At 55.8% G+C, this 21,796-nt stretch overlaps 1 protein-coding gene across 1 annotated transcript in view; it reads left to right on the forward strand.

Annotated features, from left to right (window-relative positions):
• The window catches only part of GLIS1 (GLIS family zinc finger 1), a 259,538-nt gene that overhangs the window by 229,845 nt on the left and 7,897 nt on the right, over positions 1-21,796 (forward strand). Inside the window, exons 4-6 of the mRNA XM_027537194.1 lie at positions 5,909-6,070; positions 10,978-11,088; positions 16,565-16,697. Coding sequence (XP_027392995.1) covers positions 5,909-6,070; positions 10,978-11,088; positions 16,565-16,697 — 406 coding nt within the window. The remainder of the gene's footprint in view (positions 1-5,908; positions 6,071-10,977; positions 11,089-16,564; positions 16,698-21,796) is intronic.

A 21,796-nucleotide genomic window follows, 5' to 3' on the forward strand; every position in this document is an offset into this window, starting at 1 on the left:
CGGTTCCTGGGGTATTTTCCCCGTTATTTGAATCTGTTTTTGTAACACGCCCCACATGTGGGAACTGGGCCTTTCAAGGCTCTATGCCTCAGATGGGCTTGCTCTTCTCTGCTGTGTCACCTCAGCTTTCCTTTGTGTGTGGTGGCTTTTCCTCTCGGAGGCGCTGGGAGGAAGGAGGGCAGCCCCATCTCCCAGCATCAACTGTGCATCCAGGGCTGGGCCTGGTCTTGCCTGGGAAAGGAACCCCGGATGTGAGCCCAGTGGGAAATGATGGTCATAGTTCCTGAGAACCAGCCTGATTTTGGAGCTTTATGGAGGGTCCCTGAGGCAGTGACCAGAGCAGTCAGGGACACGTACAGGCAGACCAGCACATCCGCCAGACCTGGGAGCCAGTCCAGGTCCGCCACTTACCAGCTGTGTGACATCACTTCCAGCCAGTGATATCACTTTTCTGAGCCTCAGTTTCCGCATCTGCAGAGTAGGGCTGGGAAGGAACCTCACCAGAAGAGTGCATTGTCATGATTAAATGAAATGTCACACAAAGCACATCCAGCTCCTGGCTCCTGACAGGTGCCTGAGAGGGCATCATCCAGTCTCTTATATAACTCTGAATTCACCCCAGTTTCATCTTAGTAGATATTTTAATGTTTATGTATTCTAAGTAAATAGAAAAACTTAATACTCATTCTTACATTTTTCTAGACTGTTTGATGTCTCTTCTTTTCCTTCTGTCCCCTCTGTATACCCCTTTACCCACAGTAGCCATCCTCTCTGTTGCCCATGGCATATGAGCCTTTGCTTCCGGCCAGCTAAATCTGTTATGTTTGGTTATTTCAAGCTCATTCTAAATAAGAAGTGCTCAGGTAATTCTCTGGGTGCCCATGGTTGGCATCAGGGCCATGGCCACAGGATACGGCATGTGCCCTGTGGTTCACAGAGAGCACCCACCCGCCATGTGCCCAGGTGTGCCCAAGTTATGCCCTATTTATGGATGAGGAATCTGAGCTCTAGCATGTGAAATGAACTTGCCCAAGGTCATCCAGTTGGGAAGTGTGGATTTGCACCCAGGCCACTTTGATGTTTGATGCTGAAATGCAGTGATGCAGGCATGGAGGGGCAGATATCACCAAGCTGTCAGTAGGGGCCAGGTCACACCAGCCAGAATGCTGAGGCGAGCATTTGTACTTGCTGAGACACGGGAGAGCCATGCAGGGTGTAACTGTGGGCAAGGGGCACTCAGACACCCCTATAGGCTTAAGTCTTTGCATTAGGGTGTTAGGGGAGGGATGTCAGGAAGGCCCCACCCCAAGAGTGATCCCCCTGGAGTGCACACCCCATGGAAACATCATTATACCCTTGGGTCACCATAACATCACCTCAGGCCATCGTCTTCAGGGAAACTGAGACCCAAAGCCTGGGATGTGCCCATTGGCTCCATCTGTGCTCCAGTAAGACTCATTTTTCCATTCTTGCAGCATCTGTACCCCCACAACACCACAGTGATGGGATACCTCTCCCTGCTGCCCTCCAAGCCCCCACACAGTCAGTCAATGCATGGGGCCCCTTCAAGCCATTCCCCCACAAAAGGCTGCCTCACTCCCTTTGGAGGTTACACAAAGGGTACTCCATGGGCTTGGCGTCAAAAAGAATTTTAGGGCCACACCAGTCAATGACAAACACATCAACCAAGGGTTCTTTACTGCTGGAGTCAGCAGAACCTGACCTACACAGGTGTCCCCCTGAGGGCAAGTCAGGAGCAACTACCACCACCACGATAATAGTGAAAACATTTGTGTCCTGTGTGACACGCACATATGCATGATGCCCCACCGCCACAGCTACTTTGTGAGTGGACTCCTCACATCCCCATTTTGCAGAGAAAGAAACTGAGCCACAGAGAGGACATTGATTTGCTAGGACCATAGAGCCTGCTTTGGAAAGCAGGTGCTTTCCAGGCTCTGACACACCCACAGTGGAGGGCCTCAAATGCCAGTCTAAGGGGGCTGACTGGATGTCAGGAGGCACAGCGAGCCACGGAGGGTCCTGAGCAGGGGTGACCTGGTTAGATTTACAATTCAGAAAGAGACTCATAAAGCATTAGAGTCGGAGGGGCCTTGGGGGCTCTCTGGTGAAGCTGCCAGCTATAAGGCAGCAGAGAGGGCCTCATGAGAAACTCAGATGCCCCAGCTCTAGGATTCCAAACCAGGCCCTTCCACCTCTGAGTCCTGCTGGCTCCTGGCTCCCCACGGTACGCTTGGAGGTGGAGCCCGGACAGCCCTAGGATTACTCCTTATCACAGGAGGTGCTGGGGCACCTGCTCCTCCAGACAGTTCCCTGGTCCCCAACCTGCTCCAGGCCCCAGGCCCAGGCTGACGCCCCTTAAATGCCCAAGCCAAGGGCTGGAGACCACAGGGTGTGTTGAGAAAGTTAAATCTGGAAATCAGGCTGTGGGAGGAAAGTGAGGGGTTAAGGCATAAGAATTGGAAATAGGACACTGGGGAGACTTGGGAGCCCACCATGCCCAGTGGGACATCACACACACTCACACACACACACCCTTCCAACTGGGCAGAGGGGCAGCAAGCCCAGGAACTGCCACCCTGGGCAGAATGCCGCTCCACTACTTACCTGCTCTGTGATCCCAAATGATGGCCACCATGACGATATTGAGCAAGAACCCGGTACCAAGATAAGCACTTACTATGCGGTCCTCACAGCCTCCGAGGCTGGTAGAACTCACCCAGTTTTATCAATGAGGAAACTGAGACTCAGAGAACTGAAGGCACTCTTGGAGCAGTCAAGAAAGAAGCCCTGGTTGTCCCACATCAGGGTTCATGTCTGGAACTGCTCTGCTGGTTTCCCCAGAGCCTCAGCTCCTGACAGTGGGAGAGGAATACTTATCCCAAGGGCTGTGGAGAGGATCCGAGATCACGCTGGGGACAGTGCCAGGCCTAGCAGAGTGAACGCCCAGGTGCTGAACCCACGTGCATTCCCCTCCTCTTCTCTCTGCCTCTGTTAGCCCATCTCTGGGGTTGTTAAAGGGTCAGGCTGCAGGGACCTCGGCAGGCAACTGCGAGCAGAGCCCATATACCCTCATACCTGGGATGCTGGCCCTGGTGGGGGCGTTGCTCTGCCAGGGGTACCTGCATCCTTGTCCCAGACCTGTCCTGCCCAGGCCGCTGCTGCTGCACCTGCTGCTACCTCTGATCCTACCTTGAGGGATGGGACCCCCATCGTGGTGCCTCGGCCAGATGCTTGTTATATACCCCAGTCTGGGACTCAGTTCTGAGGAGTTCCAGTGGGATGGGGGCGGGCAGAACGAGCCAGGCCAACATGGGCACAGCGCACATACACAGATGTGGGATACCTGGATGAGCACGAGGGAGGTACATGCACCCGTAGGCCCCAGAACCCTATTCTTAACACCACTAGATCATGTTTCTAACCCACCCTTTGCCCCACTAGTGAAATGCCAGCCCTGCCCACGAGGAACTCCCAAACCCTCAGCCTGGAGGCCTGGAGAGAGGATAAGGGATGCCCAGTGGAAACCTCAGCACAGCTCAGGGTGTGACCGAGCAGGAGCGGGAGGTTGAGGACAGCTTCTCCACGGAGGCAGAGCTGGGGCACCACAAGTAGATGTCTGAGTGAGTGAAGAAAGGAAAGGCGTTCCATTCCCAGGGAACAGCTCCAGCAGGCCTGGGGGCATTCAAGTTCCCGACCCATTTGGGGTCTGATCACTCCCATGCGGCTACAGCCTAACACATGGGGTGTATGAAGATGGGAGAGGTGTCTGACCTAGAACCCCAAGCTGAAGATTCTGAAAAATGTCTGAATTAAATTGTCAGCGAGTTGGAAGGGCAGGTGTTGCAGGAGGCGGGCAGCCCCAACAAAGACGTGGGGGTGGGGGTAGCTGTGCTGAGACGGACAACTGGCCAGACGGGCATACAGGCCCCAGTGGGGAGATGATGTACGGGTCTCCAGAGTCGGGCGGACCCTCCCAAAGTCAGGAACAGCACACAGCATGTGAGGAGTTTACTGCCCCCAGTAAACCTCAGACGTCCACCCTCCCGGCAAGGGCTGGAGAGGAACAAAGGGACCAGCTCGGGCCGAGAAGCAGCCTGCCCTTCAGCTGCTCGGCCTCACTATGCGTGAACCTGGCCCAGGCCTTGCAGGGGGTGGGGGAGTGGCTTGTGGCCTATTTACTCCCCAACAGGATTTCCTTCTGGTTTTGATGCATGGAAAAGGCATAACATCTGGAAATAGGAAGTGGAACAGCTTCGAAAACCCAGCTGCGGGCGCCTTGCCTTGGGCCAGCCCCAAGCAGAGCGCGGCCTGCAGTTGCGGCCAGGCCTTTAAGGGACAGGCGCCGGGAGTGCCCGCACCAGACCGGCCGTTGTCTCTGAGTCCTTGTCTCACGTCGTCTGTCCTGGCCTAGACGATGGAACCAGTGGCTCAAGAGAGGGAGCCCGGCCTCCTCTGATTTCTTCTTAAGAATCGCCTCCCCCTGCCCCCTGCCCCTGGGAAGACAGCGAGCACAGAGGAGCCACCTGGGCTTTGGCACCAGACGTGGCCTGTGTCCTGTCCCAACGCGGGACCACCCTAGGAAGCCTCCGTCTCTGAGGTGGGGATGTTGGGGCCGCTCACTTTCTGACTGTCGTGTGTGGTTAAACCTCTAGCATCACTCCTGGACAGAGGGAGCAGAGGCAGGCCAGGGCACCTCCTCCTCCTGCCCGTGGCAAGCGCCTTGGGAATGGAAGGTGGACAGTGAGGAGAAGCAGGAAAGGGCAGCCAGTCACACGGGGACCAGGGAATGCGCCTCGGGTCTGTGGGCGAAGGATCTTGCAGGCTGACAGGGGTTGGACAGACTGTGATGAGAGAGATAGGACATTCCTTGCTGAGTGTCTTACAGAAACAAAGACTTGGCATTACCTGGCAGACCCCTGCTGCTGTGAGCCTTGGGTGGGGAGTCGAGAGGGGCCGGAAGTGTGGAGGGCTGGGTGTTTGAATGCCAGGCCCGCATTTAGGCAAGAGCAGCAGGGTCTCTTTCATACATCAGAGCCTCCTGGGGTAGCTGTGTAGAGGGTAGGAAGGAAGGAGTTTGAAGTTAGAGGACTCTGGGGGAAGAGATGGGAGCTGGACAGAAGCTGCCGGAATCGACACTGTGTTCCTCTCTGTCCACCCTCACCCCCACCAGGGACATCACATGTCTGTGCTGTACCCACTGCATGCTCACTGCCTGGCGTGGGGCCTGGTGCATACTTGGGGGCATTGAACAGATAAACAGCCAAATGATAAGTCAAAGACTCTGAGTTTACAAGTGTGGTCATTGTTCTGACAGCAATCAGCATGATGCCGTGTTCCAGGAGGGCAAAGCCCTTTGACAGTCAAGTGTCCCACCCCTTGGGGCCTTCGTATCAGCCCTGGATGGTGGCTACACAGCTTTAAGTTTGTAGGCAAGGAAATAAGGCACAGGCATATCAAGGGCACTGCTCAGAGCCTCACTGAGAGCGGAACTGACTAAAACCCAGGCCTTGGGTTCCAAATCTAGGGCTGTCTGCACTGGACATGTGCCTGCCCCCTGTCCATTCAGGGCTGCGCTACCATTAGAGTGGCATGTCACTTTTAGACGCCATTGGAGGGCAGACCCGTCCAGAGACAGAAAGACCAGCTTTTCTCAAGTCCTAGTGGCCATTTCTAAATCAGGGATGGATGTTTTTCTGGATCCACCAGACCTTCCCAGATAAGAGTCTAGGTCCTGAGCACTTCATGGGGAGCTGAACTGGGGCACCAGGAGGCCTCGGGCAGGGCCAAGGGGGTTGGCAGGGGAGCAGATGCTGGGGCCCATTTTCGGGCTGGGCGGTGGGCCCTCCAGGGCCTGCAGAGTGCCCCTCACCGGCCTCTCCTGCAGTTCGAGGGCTGCAGCAAGGCCTTCTCGCGCCTGGAGAACCTCAAGATCCACCTGCGGAGCCACACGGGCGAGAAGCCGTACCTGTGCCAGCACCCAGGCTGTCAGAAGGCCTTCAGCAACTCCAGTGACCGCGCCAAGCACCAGCGCACCCACCTCGACACGGTAGGCCCCGGGGGTAGAGGCCGAGGGTGGAGGGTGGAGGACAAGCACCCCGGCCATGTTTGTCTAAGGCAGGGCAGCAGCCACCTCCAGGCAGAAACCCTGCCTTCAGCCTTGTTGACATTTTGGGCAGGACAGTTCTTTGCAGGGAGAGGAAAGCACCATTATTATAGGGTGTTTAGCCACATTCCTGGCCTCTATTGTTTTAGTTGCTAAGTTGCGTCCCTATGAACTCTTTTGCAACTCTATGAACTGCAGCCTGCCAGACTCCTCTGTCCATGGGATTTCTCAGTCAAGAATACCTGAGTGGGTTGCCATTTCCTTGTCCAGGGGCTCTTCTCCACCCAGGGATCGAACCTGTGGCTTCTTCCATGTCTCTTGCATTGCAGGTGGATTCTTTACCACTGAGCCACCAGGGAAGCCTCGATCCATTAGATAGGAGCGATTTCCTACTTCCCAGTTGTGACAACCAAAAATGTCATTCAGTGTTGGCAAAAATCCTGGGGAGGAGGAATTAAACTCTCACCTGGTTGAGAACCACCAGCCCAAGCAGCAGTGTGGGCCCCACTGAGCGGGGGCACGGGGCAAGGGGGTGGGGGTGCAGCTCGCATCCTGCCTCTTCTCCCCGAGCCTGTCAGTCACTCCCAGAGCCAATCCTCCCTGCTCTTCCTCGCCCACCCCCACCCTGACCCCTGGCATGGAGACAGGCCAGAGGCTCTCCAGGGCCTTGCGTATCTCCCGGGCACGGTGGGTAAGCCGTTGAGGTAAGCAGGGCCCAAGACTCCAGGCCCCTGGATCAGTGACCTGGGCCCCAGATGCCCGTGTGTCCACCTCCTTTCCTGTTTGTGCCAGTGTGATAGAGAACCTGTGGCTCCATCACAGCACCGGTCCAAGCATTCTGTACTGTGCATACAGACCTCAGCAGTTAACAGAGCACTTCTACAACATCATCTCCCACCATCTCTGCCGGTCAGTGGGTCACGAGCCCATTTGGCAGATGAGGAAAGTGGGGCTCTGGGCAGTTCCCTACTCAGCCAGAAGGTGGCAGAGTTGACTGGGGCCTCCCCGCAGTCTCACAGCACCTATGTGAGGGGATGCACCAGCCTAGGAGACCCCCAGCCCCTCAGTGCAGCAGAGGATGGGTCCATAGCCAGACTCCACATCTGGACCACTGGCCTGTATATCTGCTTTTTGTGCGAATGTTTGGGGAACTCTGCCAGTGGGGGCCTGGGAGACCTGAGTGGTCGTGCAGCCCAGCGTCAAGTAACCGGGACATACAGATGAGGAAACAGAGGCCCAGATGGGCGATTGACCACTCCAGGGTAAGTCGGAGGCCACGTGGCAACAGAAGTCAGAGCTGGAGGCCCTCTGGGGGGTTTATAGCTGGGAAAACCAAGATCCCCAAAAGATGGGGGAGGTGGATAGCAGAAAATAGCAGGGTAGTCACGTTCTGGGGCCCGGCCAGGCCCTGGGCAGAATGGTCTACACATCTTCCCGTCCTCTGAGACCACACATACCCTCCCCCAGTTTAAGTGACAAACCACAAGGTAGGGGCCTGTCCCCTTTTGCAAACGAAGAAACTGAGGCTCAGAGATGAAATCATTGACTGTCACATGGCTGGAAAGTCGGGGAGCTGGGATGCAACCCTGTCTGCCTGACCGCTAGTTCAGTGCCCCTTGCTGAAGAAGGGGAGAAGAGCGGAGGGGATGAGGTAGGAAGGAAGAGCCCTGCCCCTAGCCTGAGCCTGACCACTGTCCCCACCACCCCCACGTCAGGCTTACTGTCTTGAGGGTGGGCACATAGAGTGAAGAGGTGCTAACAAACCCCTCTGCCTCCATCATCTTCTCATGCCCAGCCCCTGGGGCCCTTGGCACCTATACCAGCCCTGAGAGGTACACATGGCAGCCCCAGCAACACCAGGCCCCTCTGCACTGCCTCCCCCAGGCCTCCCTCCAGGCATCTCGGGGTCACCTACCCTGACTTACCCCCTTCCTCCCCTCTCCTTACTGCATTTCCTGGCCCCAGCCCCAAAGCAACAGGCCTCTGGCCCCTGCTTGGTGTGTGAACAGAGCTCCGAGGACAGGGTCAGGGCAGGCCCAGAATGAGCCCGCAGGGTTATCTCAGTCCTGCATCTCCCCAGAAGGTCCTGGTCGAGCCCAGCCCCCGCGCCAGGCCCATGGAGACACTGCAGTGGCCCCCCATGGTGAGGTTGCTTTCCCAGCACCCGAGGGCCCATGGGGTCAGCCCCATGCAGGCTGGGCCTTATTTCCAGAGGGGACCTGCTCACGTCCCCAGGTCCGCTCTGGCACCAGAGAAAGTGGGATTCTCTCCATGGGCAGGGAAGCAGTGGAACAGACTGCAGAGAGCCAGCCTGGGTTCTAATCCCAGCCCTCCATCTGGTCCCAGAGGTCTGAGAACTGCCACCCAACCTCTCTGGGCTTCAAACACTCCTACCTTACAGGAGAGGGATGGGGGGATCAACTGAGGCGACAGCTGTGGCGGCCAGACGCAGGGTCTGTACAGCAAACGTGAGTCGCTGGCCTACCTGTGACTTGCTGACTGAATGCTGACCAAATCCTGCCACATCCCAGATACTCCATGTGCAGTTCGAGTCCTAACTGCCACAGACTGTCCTGCCCTGGCCTCGGTTTCCTTACAGGGAAGATGGGGGCAATAGTCTCTCCTTTGCCCACTTCCCTGGACTGTTCAGGGCTGCAGAAGAGAGGGGGCACCTTAGCAGAGGGGCGTGGGCACCGCACTTCTGCAGGATCTTGGGCAAAGCATCAGCCTCAGTTTCCTCATCTGTAAAGTGGGGATGCTTTTCATGGGGTGAGTGTGAGGCTGAAAGGAGATCGCAGCTGGCCAGCGCGGAGTGCAGTGCCTGCACACTGGGCGGGGCGAGGGCGGGCTTAGTATATGAGGGGCTGTCTTGTGCTCAGGTCAGGAGGGCGCTGTGAGGTGCTGGATGCTCACAGCACGGCCCTGAGTGTCCTGCTGTGAACGAGGCCTTGGAGCTGGTGCGGTGACTGCAGGCCTGGGGCTTGGCTGCTGCTTGGGACAGCCAGCCACAGGGTTTCCTGAGGGCTCCTGGGGGAGCTGGGCTGGAGGAATGTTCTACACACGTCAGGCCCTGGAAAAACAAACACAGAGATGGGCCTTGTGCCCTCTTTCCAGGCGAGGGCGCCTGCACACACGGAGCTCTGTTTGTTTGCTTTTTGACAAAAGCGCATGGATTTGTATCAGCGTCCCCTGGGGACAGAGCCTGGGGCAGAGCAGGGCAGGGCCCATGAGAGAAAGAGTGTGTGTGTGTGTGTGTGTGTGTGTGTGTGTGTGTTGGGGTGGGAATCGGGCCCAAGAAAGAAGGGCCCTGTGGTGTGTGGGTCTGTGTCTGTATCTGTGTCTCTGAGTGGTTGTGTGGGGGGCAGGTCTGAGGCCTGCCTTCCACCCTACCGTACCTGCCTTTCAGCGAGGCCAGCCTCTCACTGTTCTGTCTCTTTCTTTTTGCTCTCCTCTGTTTCTTTAACGTGGCAACTCTCCGTGGCAGCACCAAGGTATGGCCGTCTGTTTCTGCTCCCCGCCCCCAACCCCATGCTGTCCAGCAGGGCTGGCTCACCTTGAGGTTTAGGGGCAGTTCCAGTCGGCATGGCTGGTGGGGACATAGGCGTCATCTCTAAACGTCCCCCACCACTGTGTCCCCTGCAGTGGTTGGAGGCCAGAGGGCCCTGAGAAATCAGAGCTGCTGGATGTGTTCAGAAAGGGAGCCTTAGGGACTTCAAGCCCCAGTGGCAGCTGGAGTCCCTGAGCAAGGTCTCATGGAGGTTTGCTTCTACGGGGAGCTCAGAATTCAGTTACAGCCACAGAGCCCTGACCTGGGATGAATCAGAAGGGACCCTTCCTGGAAGAAAACTCACCCCTGGACAGACCCCGCAGCGCAGGTGGACAGTGCTACCGGTAGAAACTTGAGAAGTGGCAGTGGGAACCAGACTCAGGAGAGGTTGGAGAGGAGGTGACAAGAGCTGGGTGTGTTGGGGTGGGAGGAGGGGTGAGGGCTCAACCAGGGCTAAAGTCACAAAGGGCCTTTAGCACCCAGAGATGGGCTGTATCCGAGGGCACCAGGGAGCCATGGGGGGTTAGAAGGTGAGAGCGTGGCCAGGCCTGTGAGAGAGGTCCTCTGGCTGTGAATGAGAGGGTAGACTGGAGGCGTAGAGAGCACAAGGGGTCTGGATAGGAACCAGGGGAGGTGGTAGGCACTGACTTGTTCTAGAAGATGAATGGGGCTCCAGGGGAAAGGGACGTGAAGGGCACCAATGCCCAGCCTACCCGGGGCTACACCTGAGACCCAGTACCCTCTGGTCTCCTGTGATTATTGGTTTGAGGACCTACAATCTTCATAGCCTGGGGACCAGTCTGGGGACCCCGGACCCATTGCAAGGTTCGTCAGGGGCTCCGAGCCTGGGCCTGCCGCTCTCCAGCTTGGTTCCACGTTTGTGTCCCATTGCCTCGAGCTGTGCCCCACGCCTGTTCTTCCTTTTCCTCCTGCCCCTCTGCCCCTCACTTTAATCCTTGTTCACTTGCTGCTCCTCTGCAGCTGTGAGCCACAAAGGGTGTTCTTTTCTCAGAGCCAGTGTCAGAGCTGGAAGAAGTCTTAGAACTTGGGGGGCCCCATCATCTTGCAGAGGAGAAAGTGAGAGTCCGAGAGGGGAGGCAACTTACCAGAGGTCCCAGGATGAGGGTAGAGTGGAGACACAAAGGCCTCCTTCACTGCCAGGCCAGGCACCTTCCCCCTACCTGTGGGCAGGCCTGAGGCAGACTCCTCCTGGCGGGAGGGATAGGATGCGAGCCACACAGCAGGACGTACGGCCCGGTGGATGGCCCCCCACTCACCCCACCTCTGCCCTCTGATGTTACAGAAGCCGTACGCCTGCCAGATCCCTGGCTGCTCCAAGCGCTACACAGACCCCAGCTCCCTCCGCAAGCACGTGAAGGCCCATTCAGCCAAAGAGCAGCAGGTGCGTAAGAAGGTAAGAGGGCTCCGTTCCAGGCCCATCTCTGCAGACAACCCCCCCTACCCCACCCAGCCTCCTGTCCAGCATCAAGACAGGTAAAGGTCACACTCCTTGCATGTATCCAGCCTTCCACACCCATGGGTGCTACTGTCCCTCACCGTCCGTCTGCCTCCCACCAGCCCAAGTGTCAAGATGGTCCATGACTTACAGTGGTTTGTTTTCACAAGTTCAGTAGAAACCACACTTTGAAGTTTTATATTCTCTGTGACTTAACAGTGGTTTGACTTCTGATGGTCCAGCTCACAATTTGTCAACTTTACGATGGTACGATGGTATTTTCACAAGTTTAGTAGAAACCACACTTTGAAGTCTGATCTTCTCCCGTGTCTGTGATGGGCAGGATCTTCTCTTGTGATGCTGGGCAGAGGCAGCTGCTCGATCACAAAGGGGAACAACTGATACACTCACAGCCATTCTGTTCGCAGACCACCATTCTGCTTTTCACTTCCAGTACAGTATTCTGGAAGTGAGCTATTTGGAAGTGAGCTATTCTGGGAGTACGTTATATGAGCTATTCGGCACGTTGTTTAGGACAGTCTTTGCCTGAGGTAATCACCGGCTGTAGTCTTGTGTAAGTGTTCTGAGCACATTTAAGGTAGGGGAAGCTAAACTATGGTATTAAGTAGGTTCAGTTCAGTTCAGTCACTCAGTCGTGTCCAACTCTTTGCGACCCCATGGACTGCAGCACGCCAGGCCTCCCTGTCCATCACCAACTTCCGGAGCTTGCTCAAACTCAGGTCCATCGAGTCAGTGATGCCATCCAAGCATCTCACCCTCTGTCAGCCCCTTCTCCTCCTGCCTTCAGTTTTTCTCAGAATCAGGTTCTTTTCCAGTGAGTCAGTTCTTTGCATCAGGTGGCCAAAGTGTTGGAGCTTCAGCTTCAGGATCAGCCCTTCCGATGAATATTCAGGACTGATTTCCTTTAGCATTGACTGGTTGGATCTCCTTGCAGTCCAAGGCACTCTCAAGAGTCTTCTCCAACACCACAGTTCAAAAGCACCAATTCTTCGGCACTCAACTTTCTTTATGGTCCAACTCTCACATCCATACATGACCACTGGAAAAACCATAGCTTTGACTAGATGGACCTTTGTCGGCAAAGTAACGTCTCTGCTTTTTAATATGCTGTCTAGGTTAGTTATAGCTTTTCTTCCAAGGAACAAGCATCTTTCAATTTCATGACTGCAGTTACCATCTTCAGTGATTTTGGAGCCCAAGAAAATAAAGTTAGTCACTGTTTCCATTGTTTCCCCATCTATTTGACATGAAGTGATGGGACCGGATGCTACGATCTTCATTTTTTGAATGTTGAATTCAGTAGGTTAGGTGTATTAAATGCAATTTTGATTTTTGATATTTTCAGACCTTGATGGGATTATGAGGCCATAACCTCATTATAAGTTGAGGGAGGTCTGTACTTCCTCACTTTCTGCCAGAAGACATTTATCCCCCTACCAGCTCCTCTCTTATCCATTTGCCCAGGCCTCGTTTATAAACATTTGATGTTCCCAGCATTCAGGATGCAAAAATAAAAACCATGGTCCTTACCTTCAGTGGGGACCTGGCAGTGAGAGACAGATACACATGAAGGGATAAGTCGACACAATATGACACAGACCGCAATAGATGTGTGCAGAAAGCAGTCAGAGAGCCGGAAAAGGGCTGGGGCCTATGGGGGGGAGCTGGAGGGTCATGGAAGAAGCGACATGGGGCTGGGGCCTATGGTGGGGAGCTGGAGGGTCATGGAAGAAGCGACGTGGGGCTGGGGCCTATGAAGGGGGTTGGAGGGTCATGGAGGAAGCGACATGGGGCTGGGGCCTATCGGGGGGGAGCTGGAGGGTCATGGAAGAAGCGACATGGGGCTAGGGCCTATGGCGGGGAGCTGGAGGGTCATGGAAGAAGCGACGTGGGGCTGGGGCCTATGGCGGGGAGCTGGAGGGTCATGGAAGAAGCGACATGGGGCTGGGGCCTATGGGGGGGGAGCTGGAGGGTCATGGAAGAAGCGACATGGGGCTGGGGCCTATGAGGGGGGTTGGAGGGTCATGGAGGAAGCGACATGGGGCTGGGGCCTATGGCAGGGAGCTGGAGGGTCATGGAAGAAGCGACATGGGGCTGGGGCTGGGGCAGTGGTGTGCAGGCTCGTGGCTACTGGCACCCTGGCCTTGGGTACGTGTCTTAGTGCCTTTGTCCTTCATGTCCTCAGCTGTCAGATGGGGCATAGAGGACTTGCTTTTAAGGGTTGTCATGAGGATTAAACAAGGAAATCTATGTCAAGGGTTTTTTGACCAGTACTTGACCCAAAGTAAAAGTTCTGAACAGAAGTCAGGAGGTGTTGTCATTAAGTCTTAAAGAAGGAGTAAGCACTGGGCCTGTGGAGGTGGGGCCCCAGAGAGTGACAGAAGCTTGAAACTGTCTGAGGGCCAGCCTCACGCAGTCCCTGCCTGACTCTGGGCTGAGCAGCGAGGCACGGAGGGGAGGCTGTGGGGGTGGGGTGACAGGATGGCCCTGCGGAGGCGGCAGGGCTGTCCTGAGGATGGGGGTTCCATCGAGGGGTTGCAGGCAGAGATGGGACACGTCACCCTGAAAGGTGGAGCTGGGGGCTGTGTAGAGAATGGGTCGAGGTGGTTAGAGGGAAATTTGAGACAAGAAGGCCACTGCTGGGGGCAGGAGAGACATGGAGGGTGGCGGTGGGGGCTGACCTGGGGCGGGGGGGGAGGGGAGGAAGAGGGACTGGGCTTGGTGACTGCTTGGCTGGGTTGGGGGTGCCTGGCAGGAGGAGCATCAGTGTCAGAGGTTGGGGGAGCAGGATGCATGGACGGTGGTCCCCTTCACCAGGATAGAGAATCTGAGAAAGAAGCAGGCTTGCAGGAGAAAGCAGCGGGTTCTGTTCTGGACAGGAGGTGTGTGAGCGTCTGAGGGACCCAGTGCGGTTGGAGGGACAGGACTGCGACTCTGGGCAGGACCTTACCTGGCTGGGTTGAAGCCACATCTCCCGAGGACCAGTGGGGCCACAGATGCTGGAGTGCCGGAGGGTGTGTGTCGGGCGGAGAGAAACACCAGAGGCCAGTCTTGGGCCATCAGCGTGACAGAGGAGGACAGAGCAGGAAGAGCCATTAATTTGTTTAGCAGGATTCAGGAGCAACTCCTGTCTCCAAGCAGTGTTCTCAGAACTGTGGATACAGTGTAAATAGGGCAGAAAAAGGCCTAGAGGCTGGAGAAGTCGACTGCTGTATAATCCATGGGATAGGGGTATGCAGAGATGGGCTGCTAGGAGCAAGCAGACCTCAGTAGCAAAGAAAATGGAGAGGGGACAGCTTGGCTCGGGAGCCCCCTGGAAGCTGTAGAGCAGAGCAGGAGCGTGGTCACAGCATGTGCTGTCAGCTTGCGGTGAACACAGCACAACCACATTCACCCTGAGGAGGGAGGGATGAATCTGGTGCTTCACAGGCTGTATCTCATCTTCTGCTGCTGCTGCTGCTGCTGCTGCTAAGTCGCTTCAGTCGTGTCCGACTCTGTGCGACCCCATAGACGTCCTCACCATAATCTTAGGAAGTGGGAGATTCCTCCCCATTTTAGAGATGTGGAAACTGAGGCTCAAAGAGGTAACAAGTATGCCCAGGGTTGTGTGGTGTGGGAGGGACAGAGCCAGACCCATCTGCTTCCAGGGCATGAGCTCTCTCCACTGCTTTCAGGTTGAGGAGCCTGGGCAGGGACAGGGAACGGCCCGGGCTCCACGCCAGGGAGGCTTCTGTCCCGAGCAGACTGATGCCCAAGGACCAGAATCCTGCCCTGGTTTTCCCAGGCCCCATGCTTGGCTTGCACTGAGCCCCTGGGACCTGGGGCCGAAGATCTGCAAACTTCCCAACAATAAGCATCCATTAAAAGCCATCGGGGATGATGTATCTTTCTGGGTAAAGCGACCCTTGTATTATGACAGCTCCTTGGCAGCCCTGCTGCGTTTCAGAGAGAATTAGAAATGCTTTTCTTCCTTAATTCTCCTCTCCCGCTGCTCCTAATCCGATCGACATTGCGGTCTGCAAGAACATGCCTTGGCCCTCTTTTGCCAGAAACTTAATTTACATGGAAAACAGCTGCTGGGTCAGGGAGCCGAGAGCCCTTCGGGAGGCTAGGCATGCCTTCCCCGGGCCTGGGTGCTGGCCCGGCTGGCCTGGGAGGGTGGAAAAACCCTCGGGCTAACTCCCGGCTGCTGTGTGGCATGCAATGAGGCTCTTGCCTTCTCTGGGTTGGTTTTGTCCCAGTTAAAATGAGGATCTGGACGAGTCAATCTTCAGGACTCTGATGGTCAGCTTTGGGATTTCCCTGGCAGAAGGAACCCTTCCCATCCCAGTGCACACCCCCCTCATCACTTGAGGACCACTGTGCCCGTCTGGTCCCAATTGGAGATGTGAAGATGTTCTGAGGGGTCAGGCTCAAGTCTATATTTAGGGATAGACAAGGACGATTGGCCAAAGACTTGCCAGCCCCAGTGTGCTGTTAGCTGACACCCTCAAGGCCAGGTGCCGACTCAGCGGCCCCACTGTCACGTGACCGAGGGGGAGTCGGCCAGTGGGGTGAGCCAGCCCTTGACCCAGCACCTTCAACCATTGTTCACACCTGTCCTCTCGTCACCCCTCTCAGCAGCCTGGCCGGTACGGCAGGGGAAGGGAGAGTCAGAGAGGTTATTTGTCCAATGTCACACAGGGAGTAAGAAGAAATGGAGCAGGATTTGGGTCCAGGTCTTCTGTCCCCAGCCCTGGACTGTTTCTGCTGCATTTTGTGCCAGGAAGGGAGATGGGAGTGGGGAGGAAGGAGGGAAAGACACTTACTGCACATTCACTGTGTCCTACTCCCCCGGTGTCAGTCAGCCCAGCCGTGGCCCAAGAACCAGCCCCACAGACCTCCAGCCTCCTGGAGGCCCAGCTGCTGCACTTTGATGCCCTCCTGGCATCTGTGCCAAGGCCACGCCCCTGGCGGAGGCTCCCAGCTAATGATGGAGCCTGGCAGGCCCTGCAGGGATGTGAAGTCAGACCCCTTCCTGGGAGACTTGGGACTCCAATGACTTCCAGCAGACTTAGGCGCCCTGAGGACTCCCTGGTCCCTGGGCTCCCAGTCTAGGAAGCTCCCACCAACTTCCTCTCTCCCTCTTCTTCCTTCTGTCTGGTGGCTTTCCCAGCACGTCCAGCTCTCCCTCACCTATTAAAATCATTGAATGCTCGATCTCGCCTGAGCATCTGCTTCTCAGCCCTGAACTAACGCCACTCTCACCGTGTCCACAATTAGCTCCATTTGACAGCTGAGGAAACTGAGGGGCAGCGAAGGAGGGGTCGTGCCCTGGAGCCACCGTCCTTCCTGCCCTGTCCCCTAGAGTGAGACTTGCTGGTGGGCAGGTGATCTTGTGCTAACCCTCTCTCTCCCTCTGCTCACTCCCCAGCTGCACACGGGCCCTGACGCTGAGGCTGACATCCTGACCGAGTGTCTGGCCCTGCAGCAGCTCCACACGTCCACACAGCTGGCTGCCAGCGACGGGAAGGGTGGCCGCGCCCTAGGCCAGGAACTGCTCCCAGGTAGGCAAGCGGGGAGGCAGGGCCAGGGGGGCCCTTTCTGCACCCAGCCCTGCAGGCAGACAGCCGTGCTCCATGAGTAACAGGGGCCATGTGGGCACAACCTGCTGGAGGTGCCCACTCCTTGGAACTTCATTGCCCAGGCAGCTTATCTCCCCAGGTGTACGTTCCTTCATACCCACTCCTCTTTGACTCACCATTGCCTGTGGGATGAAGCCCAGGCTCCGCCCAGGCCTCCTGGGGCCTAGGCATTCCTAATGGCCTCCTGCCCCAACCTTGGCACATTGGATGCGGTTCCCTGAACACACCAGGCTCCCTCTTGCCTGGGAACCACTGTACGCACCTTGCCAGCCTCCACTCCCTGCACCTTCACTATGACAGGTCCTGCACTTTCTTCAGGACCCACCTCAGGGTTCATGCCTGGGCCCCAACTTAAAGTCCCATGTACTCCCCACCACGACTCCTTACTTCAGAAGAGAAAACCGAAGCTCTGAGAGGATGGGCAGCTTGGCTGTAATTGCTTCCAGCTCATCATAAGATAGGGCCCCCCCTAGACCCCTGGGACCCTGCCACCCATCTATCTAGATGCTCAGAGCCTCCAGTGCAGCTGAGGCAGCGTGCCTGCCCCTCCCAGCAGCCACGGGGCAGGTCTCAGGCCCCGGCAGGAACTCCTGGCTTCTTGGGAACCCAGCCCAGCAAAGGGCAGTGTAGCCTGTGGATTCCAGCTGACAATTCTTGGGCTCTGCCCCTTTCCCCACCCCGAAGAAACCACAGTATCAGAGCAGAAAGCTTTTCCCGTCCTCTGGGAGTTCTTGAATTACCCCAACTATTTTAAACATTTTTTATTTTCTAGTTTTTTAAAATTCTTCCCCCTCAGCCTTAAAGTTGTAGCATATTTAAAACTCCATCAAAGCACTTACCAAATAGCCTTGGGAAAAGAAGGTATTTTCCTTTTCTCTAGGTAGCCCTACACAGGGCCTGTGCTCAGACAGATCCACAGGATGAGGACACCCCAGGAGGATGGGTCCATGGAGGAGGGACCATACCCACCTGCCTCCAACTAGGGGTCCCTTCTGCCATGGCTGCAGCTCATAGGGTCAGAGTTGCTAAAATAGAGGGACCCTAGTAGGGAAGAGGCCCTAGAGTTGACCCAATCTAGGGATGAAGGTTTGTGTCTCAAACGCCAGCTGCCTGGGGCTGGAGCTCTGTGTTGAGAAGGCTTCTGAGGCTTAGCAGGAAAGAGGGCTGGGACTGGTTAACAATGGCTGCCCTGGGACAGAGGGTCAGAGGTCCTACAGCTGCATCGTTTCCACCATGGGAGGACTCAGGTCTGGGCAGGAAAAAGACTGGCCTAAGGTCATCCAGGAAGGTCAGCAACAGATCCCATTTGGAAGCCTGTTCTCCCAGGTACTAGCCCAGGGCTTGTCCCAGGGAGAGCAGTCAGGACCAGTAACATCTCTTGAGCACCTTCTCGGGCTGGTCACTTTACAACATCATTTCATCCAGTCCCCAGTGAGCCCATGCTGCAGATGAGAAACAGAGTCTCTGAGGCGGCATTGTGGATGAGAGGGGCACTGGGGTAACACGAAGCCTGCCCAGGCCTGCTCTAGCAGTGGGTCAGCAGCGTCTCTGCTGCTTGAGCCTGAGTTCCCCACCCCTCCCCAGCAATCTGCTGTGACAGCAAATGTGATTGTGGATATGATCACATAATTATATAAAACCAATGTGATGGAGAATTTTATCATTATTATTGTTGCTCACGGTGAAGGAGAAGAGTAGCTGTTTACTCATCCATCTCGTGATAATGCAAAAGCCATCGTTTACTGAATATATGCCAGGAGCTGTTCTAGGGACTGTACATGTATGTGTTAACTAACATAATCCTCATGTCAGCCTCATAAAGTACATACTAGCATGCACTTTCTCTTCCAGACAAGGAAACTGAAGCCTTGCGAGCTTAAGTAACTTTTTGCTGAGGTTCCACAACTAGTAAATGGCAGAGGCCGATTTGAATCCAGGCCATTTGGCTGCAGGCCATGCCCTTAACAAGCTGTCTGCTGCCTTTGCCATGGTGCGTGTGTGTGTGTGTGTGCGTGTGTGCGCACACGCATGTGCGTGTGTGCGTGTGCATGTGCGTGTGCATGTGCGTGTGCGTGTGCGTGCGCATGCGCGTGTGCGTGTGTGCGCATGCGCGTGTGCGTGTGCGTGTGCTCAGTCGTGTCTGACTCTTTGCGACCCCACGCACTGTAACCCGCCAGGGTCCTCTGCTCCACCCTGCCATACTGAGCACCTCTTGTGTTCCAGATTCTGTGCGGGTCTCTGTCCTTGAGCTACTTCCAGCACAGCGGGGAGAAAAGGGCCAGCCAGGCAAGCTCAGGAGTCCTGGGTCCCCCTGGGGCCGTCAGGTTCTCCTGCAGACCCCGCAGCGGATGCCTCAGGCACAGTTGGGAACAGATGTTAGGGCCAGAGGTTAAGCACTCACCGCTGATGATTGATGACGCTGATTTACAGCCTGAAGTGGTGCGTTCTGGGGAGAGATTGGACGGGCCAGCCTGCTCATTACGATAACGGTGGTTCCCTCCTTCCTGCCCACTGTCTGTCCGCATGTTCAACGTGCCTGGTTCACACACTCGGTCGCCCACCGTATATTTACCCTCAGGGGGCTGGACAGGGAGGCATCTGGACCGGGGCCGGGCAAAGGCAGGGGAAAGTGTGGACAGAAGAGTCCAGAACAGAGGGGTGAGGTTGGGGAGGGGCTGGTGAGAGCGGCCTCCAGTCTTCGCTGTCTGACTATGTGAAGCTCCCCTGAGCTTGCCCCTCATCAGGAAGGACCAGCTCTCCTCACAGGAAACCCTCAGGAATTTCCCCGGCAGGCCTCCTTCAAGCCACCCCAGGTAACGAGATGGGCAGTGAGGACGTGAGAAGCATGAGGTCAGCACGGCTGAGGGAAAGGGAGCAGGATTTATCAGGATTCTAGGCCTTCCCAACTGTCAGGCCCCCAGATTGGTTCAAGATGGCAGGCGAGGAGGTGCTACAGAGAGTGGTGAGTAGAGCGAGGCAGGAGCAGCGCTGAGTCAGGCCCCGTCTGCAGAAGCCCCCCTCCCGCGCCTTCCTGCCCAAGCTGGGAGGGGTGTGCGGCTGAGGGAGGAGGCGGATGGGTGGGTGGGTGGTGGTGTCCATGGGAGCCGAGATCCCTGAGACAGGGGCCAGGAGGGACTGGGGCTGAGAGGCAGGGGGCCCCCAAGAGCCCATTCAGAGCCTGGGTCTCACAGCCTGGCAGCGAAGCCTGCGCCAGAGGCCCCTCGCCTGACGGGCCAGCGCCTGAACGGGAGCCTAACTTTAAATGAACTTTGTCTTGGTGTCATTTGGGAGGACTGATTAGCTGCCCATTGCATGACTTTTGGCAAATTACTGAAGTTCTTAAGACGTCATCTTAAAATGAGATCATGTTATCGCCCCAGTTGACAGTTGTTGAGATGCTTGAACTTGATGGTGTGGGGAAAGACCTTGACGTATAGTATATTCTTAATGAATTGTTGTCAGTAATAACGCATTTATTGTAGGAGTAGAATTTCACCGAATATAACCCTTCCATTGAACGTCTATCGCTCTAACTCTAGGCCAGGGCTGCAGACTGCTTGGTCTACACACTGCGGTGCCATAGTCCCACCACTCCCTGTCATTATCCCCTGCCAGGCCACTCATTCTGCTCCCTGCTGTGCTACCTAAGGCACTGAGCTTGCAATCCCTGCCCTTGTCCTGCTCAATTCCTGGTAGTAGTCCCCTGACTCACAGGCCTGGGACCCCAACCACCTGAGAAAGGAAAAGTTCCTCCTTGACCCCCACCCCTGAAAAGAGTGTGGTCTGTTTTCCAGTGGTCCTCATGAGGTGCTGAGAGCATTGAGTGTGGATCCAGGATGACCAGAATGACACTCAGAATATAACGGCTGAATACCTGATGCAGCCTCAGTGCAGCTCAGGGCCCGGTCCCCAGGTCCACAGAGTCCTCCCAGGGCATCAGCTTGAATTGATTTCTGGGAAAATGATGTCAATTTCTATGAAAATCGGTAAATGTGGCAGATTAAAAAGGGGGTGCAAATTGGCCCCATTTTTTTCAGATAAAATAGGGAACATCAAAAAATTGCAACTCTTGGTGTGACCTCCTCAGGCTCCAGTCCCAGAGAAGGGGCTTGTTTTCCTCTCTAATTCAGGTTCCTTGTGAAAGTCTTTGGGAAGCGCTGGCCTTGGTCAGTACTCTCAAGCCCTCAGTGGGGTCCCTGGAGCAACATGTGACTGACATGTGTCAGTCATGACACACGTTGACCCCCCTGTCCTGGGCAACGTGTGTCCCCCATTTGATTCATTATCCGACCCGTCTTCTTAACAAGGGAAAGACCTTTGGTAGTAAAAGGTGCTCCCTCTTGCAGGCATCTTCCAGAGGTTTAGAATCTGAGACTCGAACATGGCTGACACCTGTGCTCAGTCGACACCCTTGTACAGTGTACATCCTACACAACCGTCTGTGGCATCCCTTTTCCCAGGTCTCCCAGGCCAACCTGCCATCCAGCTAGCACAGCCATCCTGTCTCTGGAACCCCTCACGGCAGACATCCAGGCTCTCCTCGCACACCTCTGGGGAAGAGCAGTGCATTTTCTCCAAGGGCAACCTGTGACCCTACCACAAATCTGCCTGTTAGAAGGAACAGACAGGTCCAATCTGCTTCTCTCAAGCTTCCCTTCATCCCAGGGTCTCTGTCTACTGGGGCTACATGGAGCAAGCCCCTTCTTTCCCAGAACAGCTCCAGAGATTTGAGGCGGCTTACTCCATTCAAATCTGCCTCTGCCTCATTAAACACACACACACACACACACACACACACACACACACTCACAGGGTCCAACCACCCCACACCTCTGACAGCCCCATGTCAGTCCACCTCTGTGCTCAGCATGGACCTCAGCCCCGCATACAACCCTTCAGCTGCAGCATGAACAGAGCACAGTGGGGCCATTATCTCCCCCTGTCTGTGCTCCTAACCATCTAGGAATACAATGCTGGTTTCCCTTCTTGTCTTTCTGTCTCCATAAGCAGGCACAGTTCAT

The sequence above is a fragment of the Bos indicus x Bos taurus genome, chromosome 3, assembly GCF_003369695.1.
Source record: "Bos indicus x Bos taurus breed Angus x Brahman F1 hybrid chromosome 3, Bos_hybrid_MaternalHap_v2.0, whole genome shotgun sequence".
NCBI classification, from domain to species: Eukaryota; Metazoa; Chordata; class Mammalia; order Artiodactyla; family Bovidae; genus Bos; species Bos indicus x Bos taurus.